Genomic DNA, 24590 nt, shown 5'->3' on the forward strand with positions numbered 1-24590 from the left:
AGGTAAAGAAGCAAATTGAAGACCAATTGACAGGAACTTTCCTGGTCTCTCTGAATGCAGTATTAGTTCTGGGAGACTGGAAAATTGTGAATGTGACACTGTTGTTTAAAAAAAGGGGTAAAGGATATCCCAGGAAACCACAGGCCTATTATTTTGACATCAATAGGAGGAACACTGATGAAGGCCAAAATACAGCACAAAGTAAACATGTACTTGGAGAAAAATAAATTAATACTTTATAGTCAACATGGCTTTGTCAGGGAGGTCATGTCTGACAAATTGATTGAATTCTTTGATGAGGTGACACAGGCAGTGGATGAGGGCAGTGCTGTGATGTTGTATATTTGGACTGGTAGAAAGCATTTGATTGGGTGCCACATGCTAGGTTGGTTAGCAAATTAGAAATGTTTGGGATTGATTGGTCTTTGACAGCATGGATTAGACGTTGGCTACAAGATATAAAATTGAAGGTGGGTATAGATGGGCATTTGTCAGATTTGAGATGAGTTGAAAATGATAGTCCACAGGACCGTTGCTTTTTTTTGATATATATAAATGGTTTGGATGTGGGTGTTGAGGACAATATCTCTAAGTTTTCAGATAATATTAAGCTAGGGAGAATAGTGAATTGTGAAGTTGATGCTGAGAGATTCAGAGGGACATTAACAAGTTAGCCAAATAGGCAGGCACACTGGCAGATGAATTTCAATGCAGAGAAATGTGAGGTAATGTATGGTGAGACAATACAGTCTCAAAGGTACACCTTTGAGGGGACTACAGGAACAGAAGAAGTTTGGGATTCTAATTCATAATTCTCTGAAGGCAGCCAGGCAAATTGAAACAATTGTTAAAAAGGCTTATAAAATTCTTAGAGTAGAGGCAAAGAAGGTGGTGCAGGAAAAGCACCTCTGGTCAGACAGCATCTGAGGAGCAGGAGAGCTGATGTTTTGGGCATAAGCTTTTCATCAGGAATGAGGAAGGGCTTAGGCCTGAAATGTCGACTCTCCTGCTCTTTGGATGCTGCCTGACCGGCACCACACTCATCACCTCTGATCTCCAGCTTCTGCTGTCCCCACTTTCTTCCCTCATTCCTGATGAAGGGCTTATGCTCAAAACGTCGACTCTCCTGCTTCTCAGATGCTGTCTGACTGGCTGAGCTTTTCCAGCACCACACTCATTGTCTCTGATCTCCAGCATCTGCAGTCCTCACACTCTCCTAATTGTTTATAAGTAAAGGCATAAGTGTAAAAGCAAGGAAGTGATGCTACATCTTTACAAATCATTGATCAGTCCACATTTGGAGTTTTGTGATTAGTTTTGAGCAGCTTATGTAAGGAAGAATGTTAAAGCTCTGGAAAGAGTGCAAAGGAGATTTACTAGAATGGAACCAGAAATGAGGGATTTTAGATATAATATGTTAGAAATATTAGAAAAATTGGGCTTATTTTCCTTGGAGCAGATACAATAAAGTGGTGACCTGAATGAGGTGCTCAAAATTAAAGAAGGATATTCTGCTTTCACTAGTGAGTGTGTTAGTAACTATGGGTCACAATTTTTGGACTGTCAGCAATGGAGCTAGAGGTGAGATGAGGAGAAACATCTTTATTCAGAGAGTTGTTAAGATAAAGAATGCATTGCCTGGGAGTGTGATGAAAGCGAATTCCATCGGAGGTTTTAAAAGAGAGCGAGATATATATTAGAAAGTGATGAATTTAGAGGGCCATGAAGATAGGGCTGGAGAATGTGACTAGCTGGATAGCTCTTTTGGGAGTTGGTACAGACATGATCGGTCAACTGATTACCTCAATACTGTAAATTGTATGATTACATATGTGTATGAAGTATCTGAAGTCAGAACTGACTTCAGTTCACTTTTCAATTGCCTATTGTTATGTGGTGGCTCAGTCATGTGTATCAAATGGGCTGAGAGTCATAGATTCAGAGAGATCTACAGTGCAGAGAAAGGCTTTTCAGTCCATCATGTCCATGCTATGCAAAAACAACCATCTAATTATTCTAAGCCCATTTTTCAGCACTTCACATTATATGCCTTAGCATTGTGAGTGCATCGCAATGCTATGTCTAGTGACGATGGAGGCTCCAATTCTTTTACTATCATGTTGCTGACTGGGAATGTTGCCAACCTTTACTGTCTACCATTGGCATGTATGGGAAGGATTTACGAACTGGTACTCATGATAATCATCATGTTTGGTTGCATTATGGACACACCTTCCAAGGCCATCAAGTCTTGAAAGTAGACTTGAATTCGGAGCATCTAGCTCAGAGGCAGAACATTACCCACTGTGTCACTGGAAACCCATCCCTTCAAATGGCTGATCCTCTGGAAAAGTGGGTGACAGCAAATTGCTCTGATTTGGAGAGTTAGAGTTAAACCTATATCTTACTCTGCAGCATTTATACTGACCACGATAAGACTCTTTAATCCCACTCAGATGCTGTAAGTGGTAACTGCCAGGGTGAAAGAGACAAAAATACAGATGGGTAATTCACCATAAAATACATTTTGTGGCACAAACAAATAGAACATTGCACAGGGGAAAAGGAATTGGAAATGAAGAGTGAATGTATTAAGAATTTATTTTAGGCAATTTAAAACAATACCGAGGGAATTCACGTGGAATACACTTAATCTGCCAAACCTTAATGACAAAAACCTGGACAGGACAGAAACATTGAGAGAGGATCAAAAGCTTTTTTAAAGAGGTTTGAAACCAGCTTACATAGCTCAATGAGAACTGAAGAGGCCTTTTAATTAGTGTATAATTGTCTGTTTGGTTCCATCTGCAGAAAAGACCAACAGATTTATCAGAAAAACCAACGTGCATAATTCAAGTTACTTAGATCTTGTGTACACTTAAAATTTCAGCTAAAATCAATGATACATTTTGGCACATTGATTACTTTTGCTTTCTGAAAAAATATTTTAAGAAGATCTACATGATCAAATTTTTCCACAAATCTTCAAATGTTGATTCTCAAGGCACAAAGAAATAATTATTTTCCACTCAACTTAGTAGGTATTTTTCAGTGTTTCATTGTTGCTAGTCTTTTTCTGAGGCAATAGATCTCTTGTAGAGAGCACAGTATTGATCTCTGTGCCCCATAAGCTCCTGGGTTAATTGTTTTCCTTTATTTCATGCAGTTCTCCATTTTTGTTTCATCTGACTCAACCGAACAGATACTTTTTGTGACACGAATGCTGACTTCTTTTGCTGGCATCTTGTTGGAATCCCATTTTTTCTTCTAAGTGAGCAGAAACAAATTATTAAATATAAGAACAATCAGAGACATCATATTACAATACAGAACTAAGATGCACAGCAAAATGATTGTCACATGTCAACAAGTTAAGTATCTGTCTGATCCCATTATAGGCTTGACATGTATGCAGGTAAAGTTCATGGTGGAAAATTGAATACCTGAGAACAGGTGACTAGAGGTGATGTGTCTGAAAAATTGTTACAGCTTGATAACCAATAGTTAGTGCATAGGAGCAGATGTGGAAGAAGTAAGGAGTGGCTGCACTACCAGCTTGTTCCTGCCAGTGGGATGTCTCAGCCATTTTGAGGACGGTATTACTCTTCATGAGCTTCTGACTACAAATAATTGACTCCTGGCAGAATACTGGGCACCTAGAAAGTGGCTCCAGCTAGCAAGGAGGTTGAATCCATGGGAGAAATTCCTAAAGGAGAAGTAATTTGCTGGGGGTAGCACGGTAGTTCCACCCGGACGATTGTGTAGAGTTTGCACATTCTCTCCGCGTCTGCATGGGTTTCCTCCAGGTGCTCAGGTATCCTCCCACAGTCCATAGATGTACAGGTTAGGTACATTGGCCATGCTAAATTGTCCATAGTGTCCAGGGATGTGCAGATTAGGAAGATTAACTGTGGGAAATGCAAGGATGGGGTAGGAGCTGGGTCTGTGTAGAATGCTCTTTGGAGGGTCAGTGTGGACTCAATGAGCCAAATGGCTTGTTTCCACCCTGTAGGGATTCTAGGATTCTGTTCTATGATTCAATGGACCACATTATCTGAATTACTGTCATCTACAAGAGGTGGAAGATGTTTGGAATTCTCTTCCGCAACTGAATGCAGGATCTGTTTTAATTATAAATCTGAAATTGATGAATCTTTGTTAAGCAGAACTAGTGAGGGATATGGACCAAATGCAGTATATGAAGTTCGGCCACGAATCAGCCATGGTCCAATTGAATGATGAAACAGGGTCGAGGGACTGAATGGCCAATTCCTTGTTCCCATGTCTTCTGCTTGCATATATTCCAGCCCTGGAAATGTTCCACCCCACGATACCAATTTACATGGAATAAAGAGGTTCCTTTCTGGCCCAGAAGCAAATCTCAGTAACTACAGTGACGGAACAGAAGCGATACAGTAGGTTGACCAGTTCCTTAAACTTTTTGACCACAATGATACCTCAGTTGAGCTAGGTTGACATTGGCAACTCAAGATAGCAAGTCCCTGCTTCAAATCATCAAACCATTCCCAGAACTAGATGACAGTCAAGTCGCAGCATATTTTTGGCAAAATGTATATTTAATATATCTCTTCAGGCTGTTTTTAACCTGAAACTTTGCCTATGACAGTGGGGTTCTTTTCTACATTGTTACCTTAGCGGCTCTTGTTTACAAATAGTTTTGTAACAGAAACATTTGCATTTGTTTTAATTATGTTTGGCATGGATGATGTTTTGTGCTGGTGCCTCATTTCACTTGAATTAACATTGATCCCTTGACAAGTAAAGTAACATAAAAACAAAAGATTTGGTCATTCAATCATTTAGTTCTGTATGTAGGCGTGAAATATTGGATTTAGGCAATGACCATTTGCCTTGCGTGTTTCCAATATTCCTTTGTAGTTAGCTAACACAATCATTAAAGCAAATTATATAACATGTATTAATATTAATATGGTGGCTTGCACATTCTCGAGATATTCCAAAGTACTTTACCAGTATTATATTCATTATGAAGGGTTATTATGTTTTGTTGATATTCTCAGTACAGCCAACAATAACTTGCATTAATAATGTTTTTAATGGATTAGCAATTCCCATGCCAATCATAATAGTAATCGATTAGACACACAGCCATGCAAAGAAATATGCAACCAAAAGCTTGTTGAAAGGGATAGGCTTTAGGGAAGATCTTGAAGGAGGAGGCAGACAGAAACAGAGGCAGAGTCTGAACAGGGAATTTCAGAGGTAAGGACCCAGGCAGCTGAAGGCATAAGAGCTGATGGTAGACTGAAGAAAATCATGGAAACTCAAGTTTGGATGAGCAAGTTTGGATGAAGAGCATTACTGTTCTTGAAAAATCAGGCACACAAAACTGTCACATCTGAAAATTGCCCAGCCGCGCTACTCTGTTCAAAAATAATTATTCCTTTTGCTAACTCATTCATGAATGCAAGAACCAGTGATATGTCTGGGAATTGCATTTGTTTCTGTGTTAAAACATTCAGCTTTTGATTACACACAGTGAAGTGTACTACTATAGCCATGTCTAGAAATCTTAAATGTAAAGAATGCCCCAGAATGTACAAGCAATTGCCAGTCCCAGCTCTTCACAATATATGTTCTGAAGTAGTCATACCAGACACACAATGATAATTCTGTTTTTCTTCACAGATGCTGCTGGATTTGCTGAGTTCCTCCAGCAATTTCTGTTTTGTTTGTTTCTTTCACATTACAATTCCAGAGAGTAATTAATGTTTCTAACTGATTTGCTAGCAAGCCTCAATTATTCCACGCATCCTCATCACTAACTATCACATTGTCGAATTCTTGCTCAGATTTAATGTTACCTTCTGAGTCCAATGTTACTTCAGTAACCTTTGCTTTAGACCTTTGGTCTTTCTGAGTTTCACTGTCATTCAGAACTTTTGTTATGATCAAAGATAAGATCTACAAGCAGACAGTTTAAACTGATTCTCATCTACTCAAGTTGGTTAACCGTCATGACCACACTAATTGTTTATCTCTGTGAAATAACTACACAGAGGCCTGTATCTGATCCCCAAATCCCCCATTATTTACATGTGGACAGTACATGGGCTCTGACCAGTCAGATCAAAGCCAGTCCCGAGAATGAGGAAACTCTCTGAATCTCATGTTTATTTTTTTTCCTCTTCTTTTTATTGTTTTTTTACCCCCACACTATCGCCCAACTGCGGTAGTGCTTATTGTTTTCCCCCAGCACCCATGTTGTGTGTGTACAGGAGTGAGACACAGTGAGAGACACAAGGTCTCTCATGGTCATTTTTTTTTTCTTTTTTTTACTCCAAATCCCCTGTTCATTTTTTTCTTTTTTTTCTTTTTTTTTCTTAACCCCCACACTACCGCCTAACTGCGGTAGTGCTTATTTTTTCCCCAGCACCCATGTTGTGTGTGTGCAGGAGTGAGACACAGTGAGAGACACAAGGTCTCTCATGTTCATATCTGTCAGCCTAGGCTCCCTGATTGGCCCAGACTAACAACCAGGATCTCATAGTTAATGTGATCAAGCTGTTCTAATCACTACACTTTGCTAGTATAAATAATGATTAGATTTATCTACTATCACACTAAAATAAGACTACATCATTTGCTCAAATCCACAAGCAAAACTTGTGCATGATTTCATTCTTAGATATGAATTGAGACAATTTAGCAATTGATCACTTTCCACCTCTCACTTTGAAAGCATGACCTCTCGTTATTGAATCTTTCACCTCGGGGAAAAAGCTTGTCTCTACCCATCCTGTCTATACCCTTCATGATTTTGTAAACCTCAATCAGGTCCTCCCTCAATCTCCTTTTTTCTAGTGAAAATAAACATAACCGACTCAACCTTTCTTCATAGCTAGCACCTTCCATACCAGGCAACATTCTCGTAACCCTTCTCTGCACCTTCTCCAAAGCGTCCATATCCTTTCGGTAATGTGGCGCCCAGAACTGTACACAGTATTCTAAATGCGGCCGAACCAATGTCTTGTACAATTTTATCATGACTTGCCAGCTCTTGTATTCAATACCCCGTCCGATGAAGGCAAGCATACTATATGCCTTCTTGACCACTCTATCCACCTGTGCAGCAACCTTCAGGGTACAATGGACCTACACTTCCAGATCTCTCTGCCCATCAAATTTTCCCAAGGCTCTTCCATTCATTGTATAATTCGCCCTAGAATTAGACTTGCCTAAATGCATCACCTCACATTTTTCAGGATTGAAAACCATCTGCTGTTTTTCTGCCCAACTCTCCACTCTATGTATATCCTCCTGTACTCTCTGACAGTCCCTTATGCTTTCTGCCACTCCACTAATCTTTGTGTCATCTGCAAACTTGCTGATCATACCAACAGTGCCCTCTTCTAGATCATTTATGTATACCACAAACAACATTGGCCCTAATACTGACCCCTGTGGAACACCACTGGTCACCTTTCTCCATTTCGAGAAACTCCCTTCAACTACTACTCTCTGTCTCCTGTTGCTCAACCAGTTCTGTATCCACCTAGCTGGAACACCCTGCACACCATGTGACTTCACTTTGTCCCTTAGTCTACAATGGGGAACCTTATCAAATGCCTTACTAAAGTCCATGTATATGACATCAACAGCCCTTCCTTCATCTAACAACTTGGTCACTTCCTCGAAGAACTCTATCAAGTTGGTAAGGCATGATCTTCCCTGCACAAAACCATGTTGCCTATCACCGATAAGCTAATTACTTTCCAAATATAAATACATCCTATCTCTCAGTACCCGGTGTCTGGATGACAGAGGGAAGAAAAGCACGTTGTTCAAAACAGGTGGAGATCTGGGATTCTTGGGAATGGAATGTCCGAGCAGATGTGGTGGAGGAACTGGGAGAATGGGATGGAGTTCTTGCAGGATACAAGGTGTGCGTAGGTATAATCCAGGCATTGATGGGAGTCTGTGGGTTTGTAGTGAACGCCCGTCTGGAGTCTATTGACAGAGATGGAAATGGAGAGGTTAAGAAAGGGGCAGAAAGTGTCCAAGATAGATCACGTGAATTTGAGGGCAGGGTGAAAGTTGTTGGCGAAGTCGATGAACTGCTCCAGTTCAGCCTGGGTGCAGGACGCTGCTCCGATACAGTCATCGATGTAACAGTGGACAAGTTGGGGCACAGTGTCTGTGTAGGTACTGAAGAGGGACTGTTCAATATAGCCAACAAAGAGGCAGGCATAGCTGGGGCCCACCCGGGTGCCCATGGCTATCCCCTTGATTTTGAGGAATTGGGAGAAGTTAAAGGAAAAGTTGTTGAGGGTGAGGACCAGTTCGGCGAGGTGAAGGATGGTATTGGTGGAGAGGAACTGGATGGATCTGTTGGAGATGAAGAAGCAGAGGGCCTGGAGGCCATCCTGGTAGGGTATGGACATGTAAAGGACTGCATGTCCACATTGAAGTTAAAGCTCAGGGGTTCAGGGAACTGGAGGTTACTGAAGAGATGGAGGACATGGTTGGTGTTGCGGATGTAGGTGGGAAGTGCCTAAACTAAGGAGGAGAGGATGGAGGTGAGGTAGGACGAGATGAGTTCGGTGGGGCAGGACCATGCCAAGACAATGGGATGGCCGGGGTAGTTGTGCTTGTGGATCTTGGAGAGCAGGTAGAGCCAGGCAGTCTGGGCTGAGTGACAATGAGATGGAGGCAGTGGAGGGGAGCTCATCAGAGGCAATGAGGGCACAGACAGTGTGAGTGATTTTGGCATGAGGGTTGCAGTGGGGTCATGGGCAAGGGGGAGGTAGGATGTGGTGTCAGAGATTTGGTGTTCAGCCTCTGCGATATAGAGGTCCATTCTCCAGAATACCACTGCGTGCCTTTGTCAGCGGGTTTGATGATGAACTGGGAGCTGGTGCAGACAGAGTAGAGTGCTGTATGTTTGGAGGAGGGGAGGTTGGAGTGTGTGAGGGGGGGTGAAGAAATTGCAGCAGTCATCAGTAGTCAGCAATGAAGGGCTCTGGGGCGGGCACAAGGCCAGCGGGGGGTGACCAAGTCATGGATGAAGGTTGGAAGTGGGAGAAGGGGTCCTCAGAAGGAACTTTGGAGTTTTGTCAAAGAAGAAGACATAGACGCAGAGGCTCATATAGCTACTATCATACAGCAGATTTACACTAGATACCGCATTCATTTATGCAAATCTCCTTCATGAGCATTTTATCCTGGTCATTGTCCAGTGTAATGTAGTGTGTGAGGAAACTTTACTCAGCTGTAGTTAGCAAAGCATCAGGAATTCCTTATGGCAATGGTTAATTGTGGGTCAGAGTTGGGAATAGAAAGCGAGCAGGCAAAGATATCATGATACAATTTCTTATATTTGTCATGCTGTGAGCCATTTTGCTTGGAATGTTAAAAATAGTTCAATATTGCTTTCATATATCAATTAGACTCATTCCCAGGTAGGAGATATGTAATTTGAACTGCATGACTCCACCATGAAGTATGACACAAGTCATGTCTCTATTTTCAATCAATTGGACTAAGAAAATGTAATTTTAAACATATTTCCTTTTGCTCAGGAAGAAAGTGATTTTAGCAACTGTGCCCAGCAAAAAAATGTTCATGCATGAGGCTGTAACTTAAAACTGAAAGCACCAGTGGTGTTTTACTTCCAGAACCTTAGCAAGTACAGAGTCTATAGAAGGGAAATTCCCAGAGGAAATTCTGAATTTAACTGCCGAGTGGAAAATTCAGTGCCTCCAGAATGAGAACTCCAGAGTTAATCCAGAGGAAAACTAGGATTTCAGGACATACACCATATATATTAAAATAAAACATTGCTGAATATATCAGGAGATTAAAAATAAGCTTATTTGGACTTTTCCATGTATCTTTGTGACAAATTACCCTAAAACTGCCAACAATTGGTCAAAAGAAATCAAAAATTTATTTAAAGTTGAAACTGACTTAAAAATAAATGTAATAAGTTGCCATTTCATTAATTCTCTATTAATAATATATAATGTTGCTAAGCTTGTAACACTATTATGCATTACAAACATACCTCTTCTGTTCTGAATAACCGTCTTTTCTGTTTCATAGTTGGTGGGCCTTGTGTGAGGTGTTGTTTTCCAATCTGTGTATTTGTCCCAACAGTTGATGTCTTTTTATCAGTGCTCACTTTTTCATGTACAATAGAAGATACAGTCACATGGGTCTGGGTTTGGATTCCTCCTCCTAAAGTATCTGTTCAAAACAGGATTTTTAAAAATTGCTGCATTCTCAAACAGCAAATGAAAAATTACTAATACAGACAAATGGCACATAAAGAAATCCTCAACCCAAGATTTGATCCAGACATCCTTAAAACAATAGTCTCTTTGGACATCCTGAGAAACTGTGATGATAGTCTATATGAGCTAGATTCAACATTCATATACACCATGAACCTAGTTCCATCAGGAAGTTTATAGACAGCATAAGTGATTCTAAACCTTGGTGGGTGAAGGAGAAGGACAGTGAACTAAATTACTTGCAGCACTGTTTTGGGTCTTTTGTTGTGTAGTATTGGAATGTCAAACGTGAAATATTTTATGTGGAAACCGAATGCATGTTCAATAACTACTCTATACGATTATACAATGGTTCTAATGTGGTGGCATCATTTTTTCTATTGCACAAATCCATCATTTGTTTTGCATTGCCGAATCAAAAATCAATATCACACCTATTCTTTTTCTGAACAGAAAATTGGAGGGATATTTGAAACAGATGAAGAGAGACTAGGCTGCAGCGAGAGTGGCAAATTTGGATTGCTCACCAAAAGGTAAGCTGAGCCGATTGGTCTGCTCCAGTGATGTGAACTTCTAATGCTTTAAAGTATCTATCTGTCATGAATGTGCGATTGCAGAGTTACAAGTGTATATGAGATGCAAGGTTTGAGTGCGAGGCTTACCGCTGTGCTAAATGTGTGATGGTATAATAAAGCACATTGAGTTGAAGGGTTGGGATTGCTGATAGGTGAGGGTAATGATATGACCAGTGAGTGAGGCTGGTTACATGGTTGGTAGGATATGGCTTTTGAAGATCAATTTCATTTGTCTTGAAAATTCATATGGGATTATGAAAATTCTCCCTGTGCTGTGTAACGATGTTGCTTCTTTAACAAGGTTATGTGGTCCTTGTTTTCTTTTCAAAAGGGGTTATAAAAGGCGGAGGTCTGTCGTTCCTATTTTGTCTGGGTTAGGCTACTTTGATTGTATCTAACAGATACTGCCTAAGGCAACAATCAGGGAAAAGGGCTTTTCAGTTTTTTTAAAAACACTTGTACAATGAAAGGGGAGTGGCCAATTCTCCAAATTCAGGGAATTTTGCCAGCTTGGTTTAGTTTTAGCTGGTAACCCAGAGAAGCTGCTGGAGTGAAGATGTTCCATGCTTCAGTAAATGATCCCTAGTTGATTCTCTCTGCCATCTCTCTCCTGTAAGAACCTGTGTTTGAATTAACCTCTTTGCCAAGAGGTGTGTTTATGGGATGTTGCAGGAAATTGGAATAGCTCTTTGTTAAGTTGTGGGGAATATCGTGTCAGTTGGGTTTTCACATCATTGTTATTTTCAATTCTGTTTTCTTCTGTTTGTGATTCCTTTGGTGGTGTGTAAATAAATTCTGGTTTACTTGAAGCCAAGCGGTTTAACCAGCTGCATCACTTCTGGGATATCCACCTGACATCTGCCTGAAACAAGTCGAAAAATTAGGGTCTGTGCTACCTTCTTAAAATGTTTTGAGGGAGTCTGGTCTGGTCCATAACAGCTGCCATCCATATTTGAAGAGTACTACAAATGGCACTTACTTCTGTTGCTACTTGCTCCCTCTGCATCCTGAGTATGGACTTGAAGGTATCCTGTACCCTTGCCCCCATAGGACATTTCAGAATCACAGAATTGTTATGGCACAAAAGGGGCCAAATGGCTCTTCATTCCTGCACCAACTATTCAAATGACCATAATTACCTATTGCCAATGTCCTGCTTTTCCTCCACACACTTGCACGCTATTCCTATCCTATGACCTCCTTGTCTTTTCTCTTGTCTTCACTTTTTCCAAGGACTTGGTGATAGATATCCGTTGGTTTGGTGCACACTTGTGTGATCAGGTAGGTTGGAAGGAACTAGAGGCTGACAATAGTCATGCCATATTAAGTGACTCAGTTGAATATGCCTCCATCACGCTTCCAGGCAGAGAAATCCCTAACCAAACCATTCACTGTTTGAAAATCTCTCCTTTTTGCCACTTCTACCAATGTCTCCAGTACAGCTGAGCACTTTGTGCACACATTCTTTCAAATGTTCATCTATTCCTCATTACAGCATATATTCAGTTTTCAAATTACTCCTAGCGCTTTCAGTTACCACAATATGTATCTTCATTAAATGGTGTAGGATGCCTTTACATCATGTTGGTTACTTGTGCTATGACGCACCCCCTCCAGTAGTTACTCTGATTACATGCAGCAGTCACGTGGGTACTGTTTGCAGCATACTGAATGGATCTGCACTTATTCCAGGTTAGTTGTGGATTAATCATGATCTCTCTATTGGTTTCTCCCCACCTCAGTAATCAACAACATTTTCATACTAAAATGCCAATTAATAATTATAACATAAAAGTGTATATTTCGAACTCACCCTATGACAGGTGATGGAGACATTGAAAACATATTTTATGTACCGGGACAAATCAGTTGGAGAGTTTTGAAGTTCAATCATAGAAAATAATTTCTTGGAGGGAGTAGAACATCTGAATATATCAGTGGCTTTACCATCCAAACATCAGAGTTCAGTATCTTGAGTCATGTTTTGAATGTCAATAAGAGGTGGTGCTTAGATGAAAGGTAAATTCATCATTCAACCAGCTAAAGAAATTATGTGTGGCTATCTAGTACAAAAGAATTCTAGCGACCTGCATGGGCCACTTGTATTATCTTCACTTTTCCCGAGGACTGGGTGATAATCATCCATTAGTTTGGTCCACACTTGTGAGATCAGGTAGGTTGGAATGAACTAGAGGCTGATAATAGATCTCTTTGACCATGTTCCATGTCCAACAAGTGCTAAGACTGGATTTGCCGATGGAAAATCAAGATTTGACAAATCTGTTACACTTGAAGATGTTAATAACAAAATTGATTTAAAAAAAGAGCCAATGGACATTATTTGCTTAGATATACATAAGCCTGGATGTAAGGTTCATTTTCAGATGTTTCGTCACCATACTACAAAGAGCAGAGGAAAATCACCTATACAGCCTATTCAAAAAGAACGGGTACCAATGAACATAGTTCACCTATTTCTCAGCAACAAACCCAAACAAGCAAACAAAACACATCCAGGAACCATAGCCACTCTCCCCTACATCGGAGACATCTCTGGAATGACTGTCAGACTACTCAGACCCCTTGGCATCATGGCAGACCACAAACCCATCAACACACTAAAACAGCAACTAATGAACTTGAAAGACCCTATACAGACAACAAGCAAAACTAATGACATTTACAAAATACCTTTGAAGAACTGTAACAAATACTACACTGGACAAGCGGGCAGAAAACTAGCCACCAGGATGCATGAACATCAACTGGCCACAAAAGACATGACCCACTCTCACTAGTATCCTTACATATAAATAAGGAAGGACACCACTTTGACTGGGACAACACAGCCATCCCAGGACAAGCCAAACAAAAACATGCACAATAATTCCTAGAGGCATGGCATTCCAACCAGTACTCTATCAACAAACACATCGATTTGCATCCCATCTACCACCCTCTGAGAAAAAGAACCAGAAACGACATCACCACAGGAACTGACACCACCACGGGAAATGACATCACTGACCCAAGGAAACCTAAACACATAAATAGAAAGCGGGTCACTAACACCAGTGCTTCACTGATGATGTTACCTAGTATGGTGCTGAAATGTCTGAAAACGAACCTTTCAGCTCAGTGAGCAAACCTATATCCATAACCTCAAGCTCAGCCACAAATCTTCTCAAAACTTGCTAATTCATAAGTCTTTTTGATAAAGTCACCCACAGGAGGGTGGTTAAAGAATTTAAAGCACATTGGATGGGAGATAATGTCTTGGAATAGATTACTGATTGGCTAGGCAGAAAACAGACAGCAGGAATAAATGGATCATTCTTATGTTGGAAGGTTGTGACTATAAGGTTCAGTATTTGAGCCTTAGCTGTTTATAATACATAGCAATGATTTTGAGGTGGACACCAAATATAGTCTTATTTGCTGTTTGTCAGATGATACAAAGCTCAGTGGGAAGGTACATTGCTGTGTTCCACAGGGATTGGTGCTGGGTCCACTCTTGTTTGTCATTTATAGAAATTATTTAAATAAGAATATAGAAGGCATGGTTAGTAAGTTTATGGATGACACCAAAATTGGTGGTGTAGTGGACAGTGAAGAAGGTTATCTAAGATTACAAAGATATCTTGATCAATTGGGTCAATGAGCTGAGGAGGGGCAGGAGTTTAATTTGGATATATGCAAGGTATTGCATTTTGGTAAAACAAACAAGGGCAGGAGTTATACAATTAAAAGTAAGGGATTGTTTAGTGTTGTAGAACAGAGAGACTAGGGGTTCAGGTACATAATTTTTTTAAGTTTGCATCACATGTAAACAGGGTGATAGGGAAGACATTTAGCATGCTTGCCTTCATTGTGTAGGAATTGGGATGCCACATTGAGGTTGTACAGAGTGTTAGTGAGGCCTTTTCTGCAGTACTGCCATGTCATGAGAAGTATATTATTAAGCTGGAGAGGGTTCAGAAGAGATTTATCAGGATGTTGCCTGAAATGGTGGCTTTTACTTATAAGGGGAGGCTGGATAGGTTGGGACCTTTTCACTGGAGCATAGGAGGTTGAGGAGGTTTATAAACCTTATGGATGTTTATAAAATCACGAGGGGTATAGGTGAATGGCAGGTGCCTTTTCCTTAGGGTGGAGGATTTCAACACTAAGGGGGAATGTTTTTAAAGTGCTAGGAGAAAGATTTAAAAAGATATGAAGGGCTTTTTTTTACACAGAGAGTTGGTCGTGTGTGGAACCAACTTCCAAAGAAGTGATGAATGTGGGTACAGTTAAAATGTTTAAAAGGCATTTGGATAAGTACATGAAAAAGAAATGTTTGGAGGGATGTGGGCCAAGCAAGTGGGACTAGTTTAGTTTGAGATTATGGTCAGCGTGAACTAGTTGGACCAAAGGATGCGTTTAAGTGCTGTATGACTCTATAAGAAGTGCTTTCAAGATGATTTGGGCAGACTTAACGAATGAGCAAAAATGTTGTCATAATATACTGTGAAAAAATGTGAGATTATCCACTTTGGCTGGAGAAACAAATGTGCAGAGTGTTTTTCAAATGGTAAAAGATTTGAAAGTGTAGATATAAAAAGGGACTAAAGTGTCTTATCAAAAAGTCACTGAAGTTGACATGTAGGTACAATAAGCTATTAGGAAGGCTAATAGAATGTTAGCCTTTATCATAGTAGGATTTGAGTACAGGAATTGTCATGCCTTGCTTCAGTTGTATATGAGCTTGGTTAGACCAAGATGTATCCCTTGTTTGGGGAGTCTAGAACTAGTGTGCACAATATAAAAACAAGAGGGAACTTAAATAGGATCTAGATTAGAAGAATCTTTCTTTACTCAGGGAGTTGTGAGGCTTTGGAATTCTTTAACAAAGACGACTAGAGAATCTCAGTCTTTTTGAGTCTGTTTAATGCAGAGGTTGATCGATTTCTGATTGCCAGTGGTGTATTGAGTTATAGAGATGGAGTGAAAAAAAGTAATTGAAATGTTCAATAAGCCATGATCATATTGATCATCTTATTCCTGATGAAGGGCTCCTGCTCCTCGGATGCTGCCTGACCTGCTGTGCTTTTCCAGCAACACACACTCAACTAAGAGGTGAAGTAGTCTCAGGAGGGGTCTGGCCTGATGGAGATGCTAAGATAGAGAGGCACTATTTGAATATGATCATGACATATTCTGATCAATTGCTGAGAAGTGGTGGGTGCATTGCCAGTTTAGGGAGAGGCAAGAGATGCAATGGTACTTGGGGTGATCCTTCTGTCAGGACAACTGTTTGTAAAGGTTCTGCTAGAGTCCATTCTACTTATCTGGCTTTTCCATTTCTGAGCTGTAGTATTGCCTCAGAAATATGCATCCTGGCACCTTTTTTAAAATGTCTTCTATTTCTGATTTGTAGCATCCATAGTTCTTTCAATTTTTAAAAATCACTTCAACTATTTCAAAATCTTTGTTTTTTTTAAAATGTATGCAGTTGAAAGTCATACGAGCCCATGTTTTTATGTGTGGTTCTTTCCTTTCTCTTTTACTACAATCTCTTTAAAATACAATGCATCTTTATCTTATTCATATTTCTGATCAAAGAGCTACATCGGTACATACTGATAAGGGTACTGGAACCATTTTGTGATTCTAATTTGCTACCTGCAGTGCTTTGTCTTATTCATTTAGCATTGAATAACAGTCAGAAACAGAAATTCTGACAGATTTGTAGCTGCCGAAATCCACTGAGTTCCCTGAATTTGGCACAGTGGACATGCTGGCAACATGTTGGCAACACACATATATATAGATCTCATTTGTAATTGTTTAATAATGGACATACAGGTTATATTTCAGAATAGTAATACATCTGAGAAGTTCAGCTAACCCTGTAAACCTGGAGGTGTATGTAGTTCATTTAAATCATTCACTGAAGTTAGAACCAGAGTATTATGTTACTCTGATATTAACATACAGAAGGATACTTGTTGCATACATTCAACTTGTCTGTGCCTGTTATTTGAACAGACATTGGGGATTGATTTTTCTAATTAAATAATATGTAATGAAACATCTTACAAGTATGCTTAATATCACCAAAAATAATACCTAGCTACAACCTTATGTTACTGTCCTTAACTCCTGGCGGAATTCTGTTTCTTTATTTCACATTCTTTATCAAATTTTGTGACTATTAAAGAGTGTTAAGTTAGTCTGGAGGAATACTGAAATACAACGAGTAATGATCACTCTTGTGTAAAAAATGACCCCAAACTTTTAACCAAAAAATATCCAAACTTTTTGCACTTATTGTCTACTTGATACTGATGTCAAGCTTGGCCTGGTGCGAACTCTTTCTTGGAACCCACAGAATAGCTCAGTATTGAACATGGATGTTCAGCTCCTCATCTCTGCATACATCAACATGTGAAGTCAAGGTTGCCAGCTCATTGGTGCACACTGTATCCCCACCAATACTGCCCTCCTGGCCACATGGCATCAAGAAAGAACAGTAAAATAGCCCACTTCTGAATCAAAGTCATTGAGATTGTGCAGTAGATAAATAATTATGCAGCAGCTGGAGAATTGCAGATATCAATGAAGAATGTTGGAGAGTGGAGGGACTTGTCCACAGCTTTGGCAGAGACCCAAGAATTGCTGCACAGAGGAAAGCCTCACATGTGGCCACAGCTGACTTTGAAGACTTAAAATACATTAATGAAAATCATCAGAATGGATTCTCATTTTCTTGCACAATTCTCTCAATCTTTATTCTGAAAACACGCATGAAATTTAGGCACTGCCCATTTCAAAGCTAGCCTTGGATGGTGTATCAGATTCATGAAGAGCTAAAATTTTATCCCGACAGAAGACTAATATTTTGCAGTATCTCCCAGGGGAACTTGATGACAGGTCTATCATATTTCAGCAGTTTAGACTCAAGCATTGATTAATGAAGTGTTAGTGAAGACAACAATAGAATAGTTTCAGTTACGCTGTCATGTATATTTGACAGAATAGAGCTTAAGCCAACAATGATATTCAAGAGAAAAACATTCGCAAGAGAGAATAGATTAATGAAGGTGACTTGAAAAGAAGCATGAAGGAAGTTTACAATGTGGATTGTGTTAAAAAATTGAAGTTTGCACCTGGGACATGTTGTTGAAGCTAGATCAGAAATCAATGATATTCCAGACTCCATAGAGACAGTTGCCCAAGGCTGGAATCAAACCTGGGTCCCTGTGCTGTGAGGCAGCAGTGCTAACCATTGAGCCACCATGCTACCCTATTGCAGTGATTCCCAAAGGTAAACCAGCTATGCCTAACAGTCGGGTGTCTAATAAGCTTTTCAGTGGTAGCATAGGAAATAAATGGAATGCTTGCTTGATCAGAGGACAGGAGACATTCACTGAGGGAGGTAGCATTAGGCTCTAATGCTCCTTACCCAGTGAAAAGGTTGCAGTGGCCGAGAATTGAATTAGAATGGAGATTGTGATCAAGTCATTTAAGAAATGTGGGATTAAAACTGAAAGAACTGTGGACGCTGTAAATCAGAAACAAAAATAGACATTGCTGGAAAAGGTCAGCAGGTCTAGAAGAGAAGTCAGAGTTAACATTTCAGGTTGAGTTACCCTTCCTCAGAACTGATGGTTGCTAGGAAAGTGTGGGTTTATAGGAAGAAGGTAGAATGGAGGGAGGTGTTAAGGAGTAAGTGATAGGGAGGGATAGAGTTCAAATAGAGAGCAGAGCAGTTGGACAGACAAAAGAGTGGATAACAATCTGGCAAGGAGTGGGAATAGCTATTAATGGGGACTGTTAGTGGCTAACAAATGTTGTGTGTAATAGCAGACCATGTGATAACAAGGCCCGGTTTGTGGAGGTTGGAGTAAAGTCATGGGAGAGCTGAAGACTTAGAGTCGTTGAACTCGATAATGAATCTAGGAGGCTACAGGGTCCTCAAGAAGAAAATTAGGAGTTCTTATTTTGAATTTGATAAATTCGATGAATTAAGTGTGCAGAAATGAATGCCTGTTTCCATGGACAGTTATTATTTTATCTATAAAAATTATTTTAATAATAAAAATACTTCTGGCTCATTTTATGCTACTTTTTAGGGTTGTGTTGGGATTTTGGGGAGCAACCTCTGATACAGTGGTCCTAATAGCAAGGCAATGGGAAGGGATAGAATTCAATCCTTTCAAAAATGACCCTCATGTAAAAGCCCACCTCCTTTTTTGACTATGAATATAGTCATAGGGATTCAACTTTGACCTGAATATAAATGGTATATCCCACTTTGTCAGTGATGATATTAAACCTTAAATATAGTACAGTTCAATTCACTGGTCGTTCAAGTATTTTCAGACTTTTGAGGACACAACAAATGCTATATCAATATAGCTGTATGATAAGTCAATAAGACCATAACACATAAGGTGAGTCAGCCCATCAACTGTGCTCCACGATTCAATAAGATTATGGCTCATTAGATTATCACAATAATCCTCAACACCATTTTCTTGTCTTTCCCCATAAACCTCGATTCCCTTACTGATTAAATATCTTTCTCTTCTCAGCATTGCAATTACTTCACGATCCAGCTTCTATTGCACTCTGTGGTAAAGATTCACTGCCCTCCAGAAATTCCTCTTCATCTCTGTCCTAACTGGGTGACTGTTTTCTCTGAGATTATGCACTCTGCTTGTAAATGTTCCCACAAGGGGAATTCACTTCTCTACATTCTCTACATTCATCCTGTCAGTGTCCATATATTTCACTATGTTCATCTTGCATTTTACAAACCTTCAATGAGGACAAGTGTAACTCAGTAAACCTCATCTCATAAGGAAATACTTCCGTACCTTCCCTGGAATGGCTTCAAGCCAATATCTTTTCCCTTAGATAAGAGGCTCAAACCTTACATAATATTCCAACTGTGGTCTCACTAGTGCCTTGTATACTTTTATCAAGACTCCCTGTTTTTAATACTCCAGTGACTTGAAAATAAAACCAACATTCCATTTGCCTCCTCTATTTTCTGCTGAACTTACATGCTAGCTTTTTTTGGTGATTCATAAATCATACTGCACTCAGGCAACCTAAAAAGGGGCTGAATTTCATCTAAACTAAAATGGGACATCTTCACATATACTTTAAAAATAAAGAGCTTCATTCATTGTCAGTCCAAGGTCCATGTCATTCAATTTTCAGGCTGGCCCCAAAATGGGAAGCTAGTTCTCCACCTTATTTTAACATTTATATCAGGGTCCTGTGCTAGTGATATGGCTCAATGGCATGTTTGACATTAATGGGAATGGAGTGCAGGATACGCAATGTGCCCATTGGTTTGGACTTCAAGTGGCCTTGAAGGATTACTGAAAACTGCAGCCAAATATATGAGTACAGACAGACTGACAAAGACCTTTGGCGCATACAGCCTGTCTTGAACAAATGTGGCACCTTTTACAGCACCATAAATACATACTTCATTCCCCTCAAAAACCATGAAATTTCTTGGGAGTGGTAGAAACTAGAGAAAAATTCAGGCCAACGTGGAGAAATGTATCTGGAGAATTCCTTCCAAGTGAGTGAAATTAGCCAAGGAGATCAAGATCACTCCGAATAAATAATTTCATGTAGCATCTAACTTTTTGTACAATGCAATCTCTGACCCAGTCAGAAACAAGCCTAGCTCTTGCTAGAAGGCAGTCAGTGAATCAGAGACCATGTGCAAACCTGTTTCAGAAGTTCACAACCTTCTGAAATAAAACTGTTTTCTTGAGCTGGCTTAAAACTTAAAATTGGGAACTGAAATTTTCCCTAACCCATGTATTGGAACAAGCTGTCAGTAAAAGTGCAATTGATTTCTTTCATTGTCAAATAAATCCAAGTAGGTCTCCCGGAGGTCTGTGCTTTCTTAAGGTATAGAGTCCCAGCTTGTTATAGAATCATAGAGATGTACAGATGTACATCGGTCCAACCCGTCCATGCCGACCAGATATCCCAACCCAATCTAGTCCCATCTGCCAGCACCCGGCTCATATCCCTCCAAACCCTTCCTATTCATATACCCATCCAAATGCCTATTAAATGTTGCAATTGTACCAGCCTCCACCACATCCTCTGGCAGCTCATTCCATACACGTACCACCCTCTGTGTGAAAAAGTTGACCCTTAGGTCTCTTTTATATCTTCCCCTCGCACCCTAAACCTATGCCCTCTAGTTCTGGACTCCCCAACCCCAGGGAAAAGACTTTATCTATTTAGCCTATCCATGCCCCTCATAATTTTGTAAACCTCTATAAGGTCACTCCTCAGCAACAGAATTGAGTCAAACAGTCAGGGCAGTCAGGGACAAGGTAGGACTGATAAATTAAACTGCATTTATTTCAATGCAAGGGGCCTAACAGGGAAGGCAGATGAACTCAGGGCATGGTTAGGAACATGGGACTGGGATATCATAGCAATTACGGAAACATGGCTCAGGGATGGGCAGGACTGGCAGCTGAATGTTCCAGGATACAAATGCTACAGGAAGGATAGAAAGGGAGGCAAGAGGAGGAGTGGCATTTTTGATAAGGGATAGCATTACAGCTGTGCTGAGGGAGGATATTCTCGGAAATACATCCACGGAAGTTATTTGGATGGAACTGAGAAATAAGAAAGGGATGATCACCTTATTGGGATTGTATTATAGACCCCCCCCCCCCCCCCCCCAAAAGTCAGAGGGAAATTGAGAAACAAACTTGTAAGGAGATCTCAGCTATCTGTAAGAATAATAGGATGGTTATGGTAGGGGATTTTAACTTTCCAAACATCGACTGGGATTGCCATAGTGTTAAAGGTTTAGATGGAGAGGAATTTCTTAAGTGTGTACAAGACAGTTTTCTGATTCAGTATGTGGATGTACATACTAGAGAAGGTGCAAAACTTGACCTACTCTTGGGAAATAAAGCAGGGCAGGTGACTGAGGTGTCAGTGGGGGACCACTTTGGGGCCAGCAACCATAATTCTATTCATTTTAAAATAGTGATGGGAAAAGGATAGACCAGATCTAAAAGTTGAAGTTCTAAATTGGAGAAAGAACAAATTTGACGGTATTATACAAGAACTTTCAAAAGCTGATTGGAGGCAGATGTTCGCAGGTAAAGGGACGGCTTGAAAATGGGAAGCCTTCAGAAATGAGATAATGAGAGTCCAGAGAAAGTATATTCCTGTCAGGGTGAAAGGAAAGACTGGTAGGTATAGGGAATGCTGGATGACTAAAGAAATTGAGGTTTTGGTTAAGGAAAAGAGGGAAGCATATGTCAGGTATAGACAGGATAGATCGAGTGAATCCTTAGAAGAGTATAAAGAAAGTAGGAGTGTACTTAAGAGGGAAATCAGGGGACATGGGATCGCTTTGGAAAAAGAATTAAGGAGAATCCAAAGGGGTTTTACAAATATATTATGGACAAAAGGGTAACTAGGGAGAGAATAGGGCCCCTCAAAGATCAGCAAGGCAGCCTTTTGTGTGGAGCCACAGAAAATGGGGGAGATGCTAAATGAATATTTTGCATCAGTATTTACTGTGGAAAAGATATGGAAGATATAGACTGTAGGGAAATAGATGATGACATCTTGTAAAATGTCCAGATTACAGAGGAGGAAGTGCTAGATGTCTTGAAATGGTTAAAGGTGGATAAATCCCCAGGACCTGATCAGGTGTACCCGAGAACTATGTGGGAAGCTAGAGAAGTGATTGCTGGGCCTCTTGCTGAGATATTTGTATCATTGATAGTCTTAGGTGAGGTGCCAAAAGACTGGAGGTTGGCAAACGTGGTGCCACTGTTTAAGGAGGGTGGCAAGGACAAGCCAGGGAACTATAGACCAGTGAGCCTGACGTAAGTGGTGGGCAAGTTGTTGGAGGGAATCCTGAGGGACAGGGTGTACATGTATTTGGAAAGGCAAGGACTGATTCGGGATAGTCAACATGGCTTTGTGCGTGGGAAATCATGTCTCACAAACTTGATTGTGTTTTTTGATGAAGTAACAAAGAAGATTGATGAGGGCAGAGCAGTAGACGTGATCTATGTGGACTTCAGTAAGGCTTTCGACAAGGTTCCCCATGGGAGACTGATTAGCAAGGTTAGATCTCATGGAATACAGGGAGAACTAGCCATTTGGATACAGAACTGGCTCAAAGGTAGAAGACAGAGGGTGGTGGTGGAAAGTTGTTTTTCAGACTGGAGGCCTGTGACCAGTGGAGTGCCAGAAGGATTGGTGCTGGATCCTCTAATTTTTGTCATTTACATAAATGATTTGGATGCGAGCATAAGAGGTACAGTTAGTAAGTTTGCAGATGACACCAAAATTGGAGGTGTAGTGGACAGCGAAGAGGGTTACCTCAGATTACAACAGGATCTGGACCAGATGGGCCAATGGGCTGAGAAGTAGCAGATGGAGTTTAATTCAGATAAATGCGAGTTGCTGCATTTTGGGAAAGCAAATCTTCGCAGGACTTATACACTGAATGGTAAGGTCCTCGGGAGTGTTGCTGAACAAAGAGACCTTGGAGTGCAGGTTCATAGCTCCTTGAAAGTGGAATCGCAGGTAGATAGGATAGTGAAGAAGGCGTTTGGTATGCTTTCCTTTATTGGTCAGAGTATTGAGTACAGGAGTTGGGAGGTCATGTTGCAGCTGTACAGGACATTGGTTAGGCACTGTTGGAATATTGTGTGCAATTCTGGTCTCCTTCCTATCGAAAAGATGTTGTGAAACTTGAAAGAGTTCAGAAAAGATTTACAAGGATTTTGACAGGGTTGGAGGATCTGAGCTACAGGGAGAGGCTGAACAGGCTGGGGCTGGTGTTCTAGCTTGTCTCAACAAAGATGATGTGTTAAACTGGGAATTATTCTTTTGGCTATTCTCTGCGTTTTTCCAACCCTTTGTGTTAGCTAATGCATAGGTGAGGAGGTGGACACTGTGAGGCTTGATCAGGGCCTTAGGCCATAAGATCATAAGACATAGGTGCAAAAGTAGCTCGTTCAACCCTTCTTGGCTACTTTAGCATTCAATGAGATCATGGTATACTTTTCTACCTCGTCCCCCATAATCCTTGATTTGCTCACTGATTAAAAATCTATCTTGGTATTGATTGTACACAATGACCTAAGCCTCAACAACCCTCAATGGTAAAAGTTTCTACAGATTCACCACCCTTTGTCAGAATGAAATCCACCTAATCTCTGTTTTTAGCGGGTGACTCCTTTCTCTGAGGTGATGCCCTCTGGTGCTAGACTTTCCCAGAAATGATAACAATTTTATACTTCAAAAAGTTCTCCCGTCATTCTCCAAAACTGCTAAACGTAGTGAACTTTCTCCAGACTTCCTTCAAGGCCATATAATTCCTTTGATAAGGGGACCAAAATTGTTCACAGTCTTCGAACTTTGATCTGACATGCGCCTTTTATAGTTTTAGCAAAACCTCCTTACTTTTAGACACCATTCCTTTTGAATTTAAAGTCAATATTCCATTTGCTTTTCATATTACTTGTTGAACTTGGATGTTAACTTATTGTGATTAATGCATGAGATTCCCAGAACAAATCCACCAGTTCTGCAGCTTTCTGCAATCTTTCCCCATTTAAATATTCAGCTCTTCCTGCCAAAGTGCACAACCTCACTTTTTTCCACATTATATTCTATCTGCAAATTTTTGCTCAATTGCTCTGCCTATGTCCTTCTGCAGATTCTGTGT

The 24590-nt window shown here is 40.3% G+C and overlaps 1 protein-coding gene across 1 annotated transcript in view; it reads right to left on the reverse strand.

Annotated features, from left to right (window-relative positions):
• Window positions 1-932: 932 nt before the first annotated feature.
• LOC140477185 (brain and acute leukemia cytoplasmic protein-like) overlaps window positions 933-24590 on the reverse strand; it is a 38564-nt gene continuing 14906 nt past the window's right edge. Inside the window, exons 2-3 of the mRNA XM_072570634.1 lie at window positions 10049-10230; window positions 933-3267 (exon numbers count right to left, since the gene is read on the reverse strand). Of these exons, the coding sequence (XP_072426735.1) occupies window positions 3154-3267; window positions 10049-10230 (296 nt within the window). The 3' untranslated portion in view covers window positions 933-3153. The remainder of the gene's footprint in view (window positions 3268-10048; window positions 10231-24590) is intronic.

Source organism: Chiloscyllium punctatum, chromosome 5 (genome assembly GCF_047496795.1).
Source record: "Chiloscyllium punctatum isolate Juve2018m chromosome 5, sChiPun1.3, whole genome shotgun sequence".
In the NCBI taxonomy this organism is placed as follows: domain Eukaryota; kingdom Metazoa; phylum Chordata; class Chondrichthyes; order Orectolobiformes; family Hemiscylliidae; genus Chiloscyllium; species Chiloscyllium punctatum.